Raw genomic sequence first — 14,022 nt, forward strand, 5'->3', positions numbered from 1 at the left:
TTTTCCTACAGGCCCATTCTTTTCTGCTTATATGTCTCAGTCAAGTGTTTGGTAAAACTTTGATAGCTTGTTTCTATTTTGTGTTTTTTCCCCATGAATGAGATATGAGGAAGTTGCCTGAGAAATGTTTCAAGTGCATTAACATGGAGAAGGAATTCTATCCACTCAGAATTTCTAGCATCTAAGCTAACCCTGTAAGAAGTTACCCTAAGAAGCAAAAGTGGGACCCAATGTCAGGTGCTTTCATGAGGCTTAATACTAAAGACTCTACCAATGAATGTCTACCTCGAGCTTCCCTGGCAGTCTACTGATTAAGACTCCATGTCCCTGGTGCAGATGCCAGGGGTTTTTTTTTTTTTTAACTAATTTATTTATTTTTAATTGGAAACTAATTACTTTTACAATATTGTGGTGGTTTGGCCAAACATCAACATGAATCAGCCATGGGTGTACATGTGTTCCCCCACCCAGAACCCCCCTCCTATCCCTCCTACCTTCCTTCCTACCCATCCTTCTTGGTTGTCCCAGAGCACCAGCTTTGGGTGCTCTACTTCATGCATCAAACTTGCACTGGTCATCTGTTTTACATATGGTAATATATATGTTTCAATGCTATGCTCTCATATTGTCCTGCCCTCTCCTTCTCCCACATAGTCCAAAAGTCTCTTCTTTACATCTGTATATTTTTGCTGTCTTGCATATAGGGTTGTCGTTACTGTCTTTCTAAATTCCATATATATGCATTAATATACTGTACTAGTATTTCTCTTTCTGACTTACTTCATTCTGTATAATAGGCTCCAGTTTTATTTACCTCATTGGAACTGACACAAACACATTCTTTTTTATAGCTGAGTAATATTCCGTTGTGTATATATACCACAACTTCCTTATCTATTCATCTGCCAATGGACATCTAGGTTGCTTCCATGTCCAGCTATTGTAAATAGTGCTGTAATGAACATTGGGGTACATGTGTCTCTTTCAATTCTGGCTTCCTCAGTGTATATATGCAGCAGTGGTATCGGTGGGTCATATGGCAATTCTATTTCCAGTTTTTTTTTTTTTTAAGGAATCTCCACACTGTTCTCCATAGTAGATGCCAAGGTTTTTATCCCTGGTCAGGGAACTAAGATTCTGCATGCCACATTGTATGCCCAAAATAAAAAGTCTGCCTCAGAGACTCAGACTCTCAGATAATCCTGAATGTGGTGGTATTAAATTCAGTTCTTTAAAAGATCCTTTATGATTTCAGATTTGTGAAGAATTCTTGTGAAAGAATAAAATTATATGCTCAATTGGTTTGTGAAAGAATATACATGTGATCATAGATTGATGTCAAAGAGGAAGGGTTTAAGGGGGCAGTGTTTGACCTTGTTCCTGCTTATCAAGGGGATGCTACCCCGCGTCCGAGGTCAGGGGCGGCAGCTGAGAGTGCCAGGCTGTGACAGTGCAGGAGCAGCTGAGAAGAGCTACCTCATGCATGAGGCCAGGGGCGGCGGCTGGGAGAAGCAACCCCACGTCCAAGGAGCGGTGGCTGTGTGGGCATAGGAGGGCCTAGAGGAGCTATTCCACTTTCAAGGTCAAGAGGGGTGGCAGTCAGGAGATACCCCTTGTCCAAGGTAAGGAGCAGCGGCTGCATTTTGCTGGAGCAGCCGTGAAGAGATACCCCACGTCCAAGGTAAGAGAAATCCAAGTAAGAGGGTAGGTGTTACAAGAGGGCATCAGAAGGCAGACACACTGAAACCATAATCGCAGAAAGCTAGTCAATCTAATCACACTAGGACCACAGCCTTGTCTAACTCCATGAAACTAAGCCATGCCCATGGGGCCACCCAAAACTGGTGGGTCATGGTGGAGAGGTCTGACAGAATGTGGTCCACTGGAGAAGGGAATGGCAAACCATTTGAGAACCCCATGAACAGTATGAAAAGGCAAAATGATAGGATACTGCAAGAGGAACTCCTCAGGTCAGTAGGTGCCCAATATGCTACTAGAAATCAGTGGAGAAATAACTACAGAAAAAATGAAGGGATGGAGCCAAAGCAAAAACAATACCCAGTTGTGGATGTGACTGGTGATAGAAGAAAGGTCCGATGTTGTAAAGACCAATATTTCATAGGATCCTGGAATGTCAGGTCCATGAATCAAGGCAAATTGGAAGTGGTCAAACAAGAGATGTCAAGAGTGAATGTCAACATTCTAGGAATCAGCGAACTGAAATGGACTGGAATGGGTGAATTTAACTCAGATGACCATTATAGCTACTACTGCGGGCAGGAATCCCTTAGAAGAAATGGAGTAGCCATCATGGTCAACAAAAGAGTCTGAAATGCAGTACTTGGATACAGTCTCAAAAATGACAGAATGATCTCTGTTCGTTTCCAAGGCAAACCATTCAATATCACAGTAATCCAAGTCTATGCCCCAACCATAATGCTGAAGAAGCTGAAGCTGAATGGTTCTATGAAGACCTACAAGGCCTTCTAAAACTAATGCCCAAAAAAGATGTCCTTCTCATTATAGGGTCTGGAATGCAAAAATAGAAAATCAAGAAACACCTGGAGTAACTGGCAGATGTGGCCTTGGAATATGGAAAGAAGCAGGGCAAAGGCTAAGAGAGTTTTGCCAAGAAAATGCACTGGTCATAGCAAACACCCTCTTCCAACAACACAAGAGAAGACTCTACACATGGACATCACCAGATGGTCAACACCAAAATCAGATTGATTATATTCTTTGCAGCCAAAGATGGAGAAGCTCTATGCACTCAACAAAAATAAGACCAGGAGCTGACTGTGGCTCAGATCATGAAGTCCTTATTGCCAAATTTAGACTTAAATTGAAGAAAGTAGGGAAAACCACTAGACCATTCAGGTATGACCTAAGTCAAATCCCTTATGATTATACAGTGGAAGTGAGAAATCGATTTAAGGGACTAGATCTTATAGACAGAGTGCCTGATGAAATATGGACAGAGGTTTGTGACATTGTACAGGAGACAGGGATCAAGACCATCCCCATGGAAAAGAAATGCAAAAAAGCAAAATGGCTGCCTGGGGAGTCCTTACAAATAGCTGTGAAAAGGAGACAAGCGAAAAGCAAAGGAGAAAAGGAAAGATATAAACATCTGAATGCAGAGTTCCAAAGACTAGCAAGAAGAGATAAGAAAGCCTTCCTCAGCAATCAGTGCAAAGAAATAGAGGAAAACAACAGAATGGGAAAGACTAGAGATCTCTTCAAGAAAATTAGAGATACCAAGGGAACATTTCATGCAAAGATGAGCTCAATAAAGGACAGAAATGGTATGGATCTAACAGAAGCAGAAGATATTAAGAAGAGGTGGGAAGAATACACAGAAGAACTGTACAAAAAAGATCTTCATGACCAATATAAGCACGATGGTGTGATCACTGACCTAGAGCCAGACATCCTGGAATGTGAAGTCAAGTGGGCCTTAGAAAGCATCACTACAAACAAAGCTAGTGGAGGTGATGGAATTCCAGTTGAGCTATTTTAAATCCTGAAAGATGATGCTGTGAAAGTACTGCACTCAATATGCCAGCAAATTAGGAAAACTCAGCAGTGGCCACAGGACTGGAAAAGGTCAGTTTTCATTCCAATCCCAATGAAAGGCAATGCCAAAGAATGCTCAAACTACCACACAGTTGCACTCATCTCGCATGCTAGTAAAGTAATACTTAAAATTCTCCAAGCCAGGCTTCAGTAATATGTGAACCATGAACTTCCAGATGTTTAAGCTGGTTTAGAAAAGGCAGAGGAACCAGAGATCAAATTGCCAACACCCGCTGGATCATGGAAAAAGGAAGAGAGTTCCGGAAAAAGATCGATTTCTGCTTTATTGACTATGCCAAACTTTTGACTGTGTGGATCACAATAAACTGTGGAAAATTCTGAAAGAGATGGGAATACCAGACCATCTGACCTACCTCTCGAGAATCCTATATGCAGGTCAGGAAGCAACAGTTAGAACTGGGCATGGAACAACAGACTGGTTCCAAATAGGAAAAGGAGTATGTCGAGGCTGTATATTGTCACCCTGCTTATTTAACTTATATGCAGAGTACATCATAGAAAACGCTGGGCTGGAAGAAGCACAAGATAGAATCAAGGTTGCCGGGAGAAATATCAATAACCTCAGATATGCAGATGACACCACCCTTATGGCAGAAAGTGAAGAGGAACTAAAAAGCCTCTTGATGAAAGTGAAAGTGGAGAGTGAAAAAGTTGTCTTAAAGCTCAGCATTCAGAAAATGAAGATCATGGCATCTGGTCCCATCACTTCATGGGAAATAGATGGGGAAATAGTGAAAATAGTGTCAGATTTTATTTTTTTAGGCTCCAAAATCACTGCAGATGGTGACTGCAGCCATGAAATTAAAAGACACTTACTCCTTGGAAGAAAAGTTATGACCAACTTAGATAGCATATTCCAAAGCAGATACATTACTTTGCCAACAAAGGTCTGTCCAGTCAAGGCTATGGTTTTTCCCGTGGTCATGTATGGATGTGGGAGTTGGACTGTGAAGAAATCAGAGTGCTGAAGAATTGATGCTTTTTAACTGTGGTGTTGGATAAGACTCTTGAGAGTCCCGTGGACTGCAAGGAGATCCAACCAGTCCACTCTTAAGGAGATCAGCCCTGGGGTTTCTTTGGAAGGAATGATGCTAAAGCTGAAACTCCAGTACTTTGGCTACCTCATGCGAAGAGTTGACTCATTTGAAAAGACTCTGATTCTGGGAGGCATTGGGGGCAGGAGGAGAAGGGGACGACAGAGGATGAGATGGCTTGATGGCATCACTGACTTGATGGACGTGTGTCTGGGTGAACTCTGGGAGTTGGTGATGGATAGGGAGGCCTGGTGTGCTGCAATTCATGGGGTCGCAAAGAGTTGGACATGACTGAGCAACTAAACTAACTGAACTGAACTGCTTATTAAGAATATTTTAATTTGGTTAGTTTCATGGTTGATAGGATAAGTCAATGGCACCCCACTCCTATGGACACAAGAGCCTGGCAGGCTGCAGTCTTTGGGGTCGCTAAGAATCAGACTTGACTGAGCGACTTCATTTTCACTTTTCACTTTCGTGTATTGGAGAAGGAAATGGCAACCCACTCCAGTGTTCTTGCCTGGAGAGTCCCAGGGATGGAGGAGCCTGGTGGGCTGCCATCTATGGGGTCACACAGAGTTGGACCCGACTGAAGCGACTTAGCAGCAGCAGCAGCATGGTTGATAATGAATATTTTCTCAGTTGTTTTCTCTCTTATTAGTTGAAGGTGAGAATCGGGAATGTGCAGATGAGATAATTCCTTGGTGGTGCGTGCTCACACTTGTGTACACATGGTGGGGTTAGGTCCTGGGAATGCTGCCAGCAGTGTCTGTGTCCCCAGCCACAGCCACTCCTTGCCTCTCTGAGAGACTCTCCAAGACAGAGTCTTCTGAAATTGGACCTTTCCTTGGGATTCACTCCACTATTTGATTTGGAGATAATACTTGGAACAGAGCATCGAGCATATGTAGGCGCTAATCTTCTGGTAGTCAGAAAATCTTTTGCCTGGTCTGCCTCGGCCAGTTTTACCAAATGCCAGAAATGGAAATATTCACAGATTACAAATGGTGCTGATATCTGTCCTGTTAAATGACTCTTCATCTCTAGCCTTTCCTTGTGTGTGGAGGGGACAGATTTCCTCAGTCTACCTTTGAGGGCCATAATCATTTCTGTCCTATGTGTTCTGGAAGCTTGCAAGAATCATATTTAATATGTGTATTCTTATTCTCTATATGTATTTTGGGGTTTTGTTTTCACAATTTTGTGCTATTCACTATTTTGCTTTCTATTTTTTTTTTTTTTTGAGAGAAATTACTGGAAAATTGTTCTTTGCTTGCTGTTATTTTTCATATGGAGTATAATATCAATTTTCTGTTTTCAATGGTTGCAACTTTATGCCAGAATGGAAATTCCTTGTATGTTATACTTTTCATCACCTTTATGAATTACCATGACTGCTCCTTGTTTGAGGAAAACTTGTGCATTTGTACTCAGTCACTCAGTTGTGTCTGATTCTTTGTGACCCCAAGGACTGTAGCCTGCCAGGCTCCTCTTTCCATGGGATTCTCCAGGCAAGAATACTGGAGTGGGTTGCCATTTCTTCCTGTAGAGGATCTTCCCAACTTAGGGATCAAACCTGCATCTCCTGTGTCTCCTGCATTGAGATAAATTCCTTATCATTGAGCCAATGGAGGAAGTCCCAAAATAGTGCTTAAGAATAACAAATGACTTTCCTCCCAAATTACATCAGATCAAAGTAACAGGTCATGACTGAAAATCTTTATTATCTTTTGAAAATTTCTATTCCAAAGAAAGAAAAATCATTATCAAGAAAAAAAAAAAAAAGATTTGACAGATGAGTGAAAGGTATGGGCCCTAAACTGACATTATACTTTAATGAGGCTTTTTGATAAACTGTTTTTTTTTTTTTTTTTTTAGTATTTATTTATTTGTCTGTGCTGGGTCTTAGTTGCCACATGTGGGATCTAGTTCCCCGACCAGGGATCTAACCCAGGTCCGTTGCATTGGGAGTGTGGAATCTTAGCCACCGGGCCACCAGGGAAGTCCCACAACTGGGTTATTAAATATTGTTTCTCAGTGAAGAAAAACCAGATATGTTTAGGTGGTAGTGATCTGCCTTTATTTACTTTTTTTTTGCTGGATTTGTTGCACTTAACCATATTCTCTTTGGTGAGTGATGTTACTCTTATTTCTCCCGTAATTACAAGGATGTTAGGCTCAAATGGAGACCTAAGTAACAGGCAACAGTGATTCCCAAAAAGAATCATAAATTTCAGGAAATTTGGGGATGGCAGATATTCCTGCTGGGCTTCTGGTGGTTTGTGGCTGCAGCACTGGACTGCCCTTGGTGACACCTGGGCTGGGACTGCCCATGTGTACAGTTTGACATTTTTGCTTCTCTGTGTGGCCTCCACATTTTCATCTCAGGAAACTCTATAAACACTGTGTTTGACAATCTGCTGTATGAGGGACTCTTCCAAGAGGTCTCTATGCCTCTTGGGATGGATGACAGGACACGGTGGAAATGTATCAGAACTGATCGTTTTGCTGCCGTATGATCATCTTACTTATACTTCTTCAGCTAAGTAGTGTTCTCTTTATTCTCTATAGTAGATGAAAATGTCCCTGACTTCATGGAAGGAGAGGCAGTTGGTGCAGCCTGTGAACGTGTGGGTGTGTGCATGCGTGTGTGTAGAACAAGACAGGAATGCTGAGGTTTAATGAGACACCCATATGAGGCATGGGGACATCTTTTGATAAATATCCTGATCAGGCACTAGTTGGCTAAGAAAATGCTTAGATTTTTTGTTGTTTGGTGTTATGGATTCTCCTTCCCTTCCTCTTGTATGTGGCTTCCTCAGCTTCAGACAGTTAGAAGAGAGCTATCAAAGCAAACCTGTCAGGTGCTTATCCTGTGTTAGTAAGGTGGGATTGCCAAAAAGAAAAAGCCCTGTTCCTGAAAGACTTTCAGACTTTTAACATTTTGTCTTTTATGAAGTCTGTGTAGGAAATGATGTTGAGGGTGGAGATGTTTACTTTAGGTGTGTGGTTTTCATTCATTGAGTGGTTTTCCTTGATGGTGAAGGAAGGGAACCTGGGGAAAAGGAGACCTTCAAGGGGTGACTAGACAGAGGAAGTAAGTTGTGGGGTGAAGTGGCCGTTTGGCAGGGTAGGTAGGTGTTGCCGTTTCTTTGCCTTTTTCTCTGAGAAATAAACTTGCTTCCCTAAGTCTTATTCAGGGTAGAAGCCTCAGTGCACCTTGTGTCAATTGGTTTAGCCTTGGGGAAGGGAGGAATGGGAACATTTCTTCCAAACCACCAACTGCAGTGGATGGTGGATGGAGAACCACGGAAGACATCGTTTTTTAGCTTGGTCTCCACCATGTTTAATTTTTTACTCCAAGGAACATTCTGACTTCCAGAGGGTAGAGACATAGTGAGGCAGTGCTCTCAGGAGCTGAGAGCCTATAGAGCTGCCAAGCCTAATTTCTTTGTGGTCTTCCAACTGAAGCTGGTTTCCTTTCTCTTGATCTACAGACATGTGGAGTTTGGGATGGAAAGGAGTGGGTGTTTGTGCCAGGGTATCAGTTCATAAAGATTCCTGAAGAAGGTGATAATAGCATGTCTCCCATATGTGAACCAGGTTGACTTTCCATTGGGCTTGACATTGAGAGGACAGGGGACAGGGGCAGGCTGCCAGCAGGCTAATTCATATGGAAGCAGATTTCTTCCTCTTCTTCTGCCACCTTTTTCCTTATTCATCTTAAGGCTCACTTGTATTGTGCCAAATGACTTCTAAAGCACTGGTTGTGATAGTTACACTGAGTATCCACAGCGTATTAGGCATACGGTACTAATGCTTTACTATCTTTGAATGTAAAATTTTGCTGTGAGGTTAAACTGTTGCATGCTTGTCTTCTAGGAGATAGTGGATCTGCATATTTTTCTTTTAAATTAGCCATAAATGTAGCATTTTGTCAAAATGTATTTTTAACGTGCTAATGCTAAAAGTAAATCTTGTATTAAGAAAAACTGACATTTCTAATTAAGGCTTTTCTTTTCTTTTAGGAAGGTACCAGAGTAGTCCAACCTATATTTTTGGGGAAAATGATTAGTTATGTTGAAAACTACGATCCCACCGATTCTGCTGCTTTGCATGAAGCCTACGGCTACGCGGCAGGGCTGAGCGCCTGCGTGCTCGTGTGGGCCGTTCTGCACCACTTGTGCTTCTACCACATGCAGCGCGTGGGGATGAGGCTGAGAGTAGCCGTGTGCCATATGATCTACCACAAGGTGAGTGTCGCTGGGTACCACGGTGTGTACCTCCCCTGGAGCATCAGGGATATTTAGGGAAGGTTCTCTGTAAACTAAAAATTACATAACTGGGATCTATTACACCTTCCTAGAGAAGCTTGCTATTTGCATCAAGCCAAGTTTGTTGTTGTTGAAGTAAACTTTACCAATAAATAATGAAAAAATTTCTTTTGAGATCACATGAGGGCTGTCCTTGATAACTTTTAGCCATAGGCTGTGGCATAATACTTACTAAATTTGTAGTATTAAATTAATATTAAATTATATTTTTAAAATATTAAATTAATATTTAAAAATAAGCATCAAAAGTATCAAGCTGATTTTCAGTGTCTTCATGCTTAGATCCCATAGTGCTGTTTATAGAAAATTGTTCTTGTTGTTCATTAAAACCTTAATTTACATCAGATATTTATTTAAAAGGGAACTAAGGAGATTGGATCTATAAAACTATATCTAGAAGCAGATAATGTATTTGAGAAAGGGAATGATTATAATTTTAAAAGACCCCTCTAATTATATTCAATATAGTTATGTTAATTTGAGAAAATATAAAGAGAATTCATGCCAAATATAGACTCACTCACTATATTCTATGGATGTGGTTGTTGTTAATGATATTAAAGAAAATAGTAGGGTTTTTGAGATAAAACTTGAAATTTTACATTGTTTCATTCATTCTAGAGAGAATTTGTTGCTCTTCATTTAAGCTACTTTAATACAAGATTTCCTTTTATCTTTAGTATGCATCATAGCACTTTTAATTAGAACTGATTTAATGTGTTCACTAATTTTGTACTGAGGAATGCCAGGAATTATTTCACAGTTTACCCTGGTCTAAACTAGCATAAAAGGAATAAGGATTTCAGGTATCTTTACAAAGGTATTGCCACAGATATATAAGTGTCAAGAGCTGAAGGGTTCTGTTTAAATTTGACCTTGGATACCTCTTTGCCCAAGACTGTTTGCTTTAAAAAAATCCTTATTTGACTGTATTGCAGCCTTGAAATTTTCCAAGAGAGTAGATCTTAAATGTTCTCACCACACATGTAAAATAGGATAACTGTATTAGGTAGTGGATATTTTAAGTGGTTTTACTATAGTAATCATTTCCCAATGTGTATTTATATAAAAGCATCATGTGCTAACCTTAAACATATGCAATTTTTATTAATAAATATAGCCCTCATTGAAAGATAAACCCAAACAGCTTAAATTTAAAATATTGCTTCTTTTACCTGGTTGCTACTTATCTAGAACTTCCATTTCTTTGGAATACTTCTGTCAGCAGAAAGTGAGATGTCGTCTCATCTCTCCTTGAGCAGAGTCTTGTACATCCCGGGACTGAGTGAACCTGGAGACCTCACTGTCTTGTTTGGCAGCAGCATCTGAGTTGGTTTCCTTCTGGGTGATGTGGAAATCTGAGCTGTGCCAACACATTCCAGTCAGGGTCTTCATTGCCATTCAACATCATCTTTGTTATTCTGTTGCATCTTTAACCATTTAGGAGGTGGATACTCAAGATTTTCCCACCAATGGGCTAAATGTTTGTCTTTTCAGATCATGCTTAACTCTCATGTGAGTGATAGTCACTCAGTCTGACACTTTGTGATCCCACGGACCATAGCCTGCCAGGCTCCTCTGTCCATGGGTTTCTCCAGGCAAGAATACTAGAGTGGGTTGCCATTTTCTTCTCCATAACTCTCATAATAATTATGAAATTTTACCAGAACTGCATTGTGAAAGCTTGAAGTTAGGTGTGAGGCGATGGTGTAGTCAAAGCTCACTCTTTGCTGCGCAGGTTCACCATTGTCCACTTGTTTTTCTTCCTCTTTCCTCTAACACTTTGAAATCTTGCCTTTTGGAAATGTGATCTGACCTGGCACGTTGGCTTATGTGAATGTAACCATCTCCCGAGATGTTCATTTGCTGTCTTAATTGTACCCAAAAGATGGTTCCTATATGAAGTCAGAAATTGTGGGGATTACACCATTGACATAATCTGAAATTCCAGAAACATGGGAAAGACAGGTTTCCTTGTTCACAGCCTTGCATCTAGAGTCCTGCTGTTGTAGAAACAAGACACTCCTTTTCAGGTTACAGGTGGACTGATTCCCTAGGACCCAAAAACTGGTGCGACAAAGCAGCTCTGAAAGGCCCCTCTGAATGTTTGTGGTTCATCTTGGGCCCCACCTCCTGATCCCTGGTCCTGGGAAGAAACCAGGTCGAGTGTTAGAAATGGAGTGTCTGCTAAGCTCGTAGCTGTAGTTTGTCTACACCATGGATTCCAGGCTGGGGCAGGCCTCCAGGGGATCTCTAAGGCTGCACATCTGCCACTCCTAACATGGCCCATTCAGCGTTTTCATGCTCTTTTCAGCTGAATTTTGAATGATCCTATGGGAGTTTCCATAAATACAAATGACTTGCCATTTATTTATTAATACATTGTCACAAATTTGGTAAAGTTACTTTTGGCTTTTGATCATTGATTTTTTTTTATTATTATTGTGGGGAAGTATACACTGCATAAAGTGTCCTATTTTCACTCCTTTTCAATGCAGCATTTAGTGACATTAGGTACATTCACATTGTTGGTGGCCATCACCATAATTAATCTCTGAAACTTTGTTTTTCCTGAACTGAACCTCTGCACCCATTAAACACTAACTCCCCAGCCCCTATCCCCTTACCCAGCACTGTTCTTCTTCTCTCTGTGAATTTGACTATTGTAGGTACCTCTGTTAAGTGGAATTATACAGTGTTTGTCATTTTGTGTGTGTGTGGCTTATGTCCTGTAGCACAATATCTGCAAGGTTCATCCATGTTGTAGCAGGTGTCAGAATTTAATTCCTTTTTAAGACAGAATAACATTACATTATAGGTCTATACAACATTCTGTGTATCCTCTCATCTGTCAATGGACAGTTGTTTCCACCTTTTAGCTATTGTGAACATAGATGCTCTGAATATGAGTTAAATTGTCTGTTCAAGTCTGCATTTTTAGCTTTTCTTGAGTATATCCTTAGTAATATAATTTCTGTATTGTATGATAATTTCTTATTTAATTTTTGAGGAACTTCCGTATTCTCTTCCATTGTGGTTATATCATTTTACATTCTCACTTGATCATGGGTTTTCTTCTTTAACTTGAGGAGTAAACGAAGCATTTTGATAAAGTATGATGTTGTGTTTGGATCAGTGGCTCCAGTTGGTGGTCTGTTGAAGCAGCTCCTGGTGTGTCTTCAGTTTCCTCAGATCTCTAGGGCATTTTTCTTACTAAATAAAGGGATTGTGTTACACCGGTTGTGGTTTTTGTAAGTCAGCAGACTGGCGTTAAGAACACAGTTTCCTCATAGTAACAGTGTTTTGAATATTATACTTGCTCATTTCAGAATCAACCAACTAAGCCTGAAGTGTTTAAATATTGTCACCCACAGAATTAATGATTGAGTCTGGATTTATAGTCCAAGTCTCCAAATTTCCTTCCTTAAATTAGCCTCTCTGCTTTCATCTAATTTGGCTCAAAATTACTTAGTTGTCTCTTAAGTGTAAACCTACACCCTTTACCCTTCAGACAGGTCCAAGTTCACTGAAATAGGGCGGGGATTTTGCTTCTACCTCCTGCTCCTCCCTTTGCCATCCTTGCAGGAGAGGCTGCTGCCACACTCAGGAGTTAGAGGGTGAACAAGGGTCCCTAGAGTCCTGCTGTCAGGGGTCATCCTGCTCCTGCTGACACCACTCAAGACCCCTGGAACACATGCTCCATTGTGTTATGTTCTAAGATGACTTGGTATCACCTTAGGAATCTGGGTCTCTGTCTCCCTCTCTCATTTCAGGCCCTTCGCCTGAGTAGCCCAGCCATGGGGAAGACCACCACAGGCCAGATAGTCAACCTGCTGTCCAACGATGTGAACAGGTTTGACCAGGTGAGCTGCCCCTGAGGGATCCTCTTCCGTTTCCTGTTTTTCTCACTGAGTTCAGCTTATTGGGATGCCAGGTGCCAGGCTTTGGTGTCAGCCAGGGTTCTGTTGAGGATGTAAGACAAAGGTTCTATTTATCCAACTTTCACTTCTCTGTGTACAAATTCAATGTAATTATATGTATTGTTTCATAAGTGAGAGTTTTGTTTTTCTAATAGTAAATGGCAGCAGTGTTCTTGCCCATCTTGGCTAGTGTCCTAAGGGGTCCTCCTGGAGGGGCCCTTCTTGGCACGTGGTGTAGGTGTTGCTGAACTGTTCTCCTCCTCCTCTAGGTGATGAAGGCCTGGTGGTCAGGGATTGTTCTTTCCCCTGCACCCTGTTCAGTGCCTGTTACATAGGGAGCCTTCAAGTGGGTGGTCCCCAGACACAACCTCCTCTCTGCTGTCCCCACACACTCTTTTTCCAATGACCTTAAGCATAGATCACATGACCTGGAACATCATAGCTGTTGGTCAGATCTGTGTTGTAGTAGACACTTCTCTTTCCAGTATTCATTCATAAAACATGAAGTAAGGCCCCTAATCACATTCAGGGATGAATAAAGCTTAGTTTCTGCCCTATAGAAGCCACAGTCTATCAGGGAGGTAAATACACAAGTAATTACTGCAGAGAGCAGTAGGTACCATAATACAGGCTTTCCTGGGATGCTGGGGAGCCCAGGGGAGATGGGGGCTAAACTCTGGGATGGAGAGCATTTGGAGAAGCCCTGAGCTCATCTGTGTTGTGGTCAGAATCCACATCTTTCTTCATTGATGTTGGTCTGATTCTCCTGGGACATCCCTGAAGTCAGCTCTGTGCTGCCCTGAAACAGTGTCATCTGAGGTGGACACTTGGATTTCTGCTTTAGCAGGTTTAAAACCCAGTGAGGTCATTTCTATTTAGGTTTCTGCTTGTTCCTTCAGAGCATATTGTCTCTATACTCTGTCCTTAATGGCTTTTATATCATCCCAAAGAGAGGCTATGCTAAAGAATGTTCAAACTACTGCACAATTGCACTCATGTCACATGCTAGTAAAGTAATGCTCAAAATTCTCCAAGCCAGGCTTCAGCAATACATGAACTGTGAAATTCCAGATGTTCAAGCTGGTTTTAGAAAAGGCATAGGACCAGAGATCAAATTGCCAACATCTGCTGGATCAT

General features: G+C 41.3%; 1 protein-coding gene across 2 annotated transcripts in view; it reads left to right on the forward strand.

Moving 5' to 3' along the window:
• The first annotated feature begins 7,465 nt into the window (after positions 1-7,465).
• Positions 7,466-14,022, forward strand: part of LOC100847574 (ATP-binding cassette sub-family C member 4) — a 227,330-nt gene continuing 220,773 nt past the window's right edge. Inside the window, exons 1-2 of one of the 2 annotated variants that reach the window (XM_059884455.1) lie at positions 7,466-8,884; positions 12,739-12,828. In XM_059884455.1, coding sequence (XP_059740438.1) covers positions 8,699-8,884; positions 12,739-12,828 — 276 coding nt within the window. In that variant the 5' untranslated portion in view covers positions 7,466-8,698. The remainder of the gene's footprint in view (positions 8,885-12,738; positions 12,829-14,022) is intronic. The other variant, XM_024989092.2, reaches the window with a different exon arrangement.

Source organism: Bos taurus, unplaced genomic scaffold, assembly GCF_002263795.3.
Source record: "Bos taurus isolate L1 Dominette 01449 registration number 42190680 breed Hereford unplaced genomic scaffold, ARS-UCD2.0 Leftover_ScbfJmS_2057, whole genome shotgun sequence".
In the NCBI taxonomy this organism is placed as follows: Eukaryota; Metazoa; Chordata; class Mammalia; order Artiodactyla; family Bovidae; genus Bos; species Bos taurus.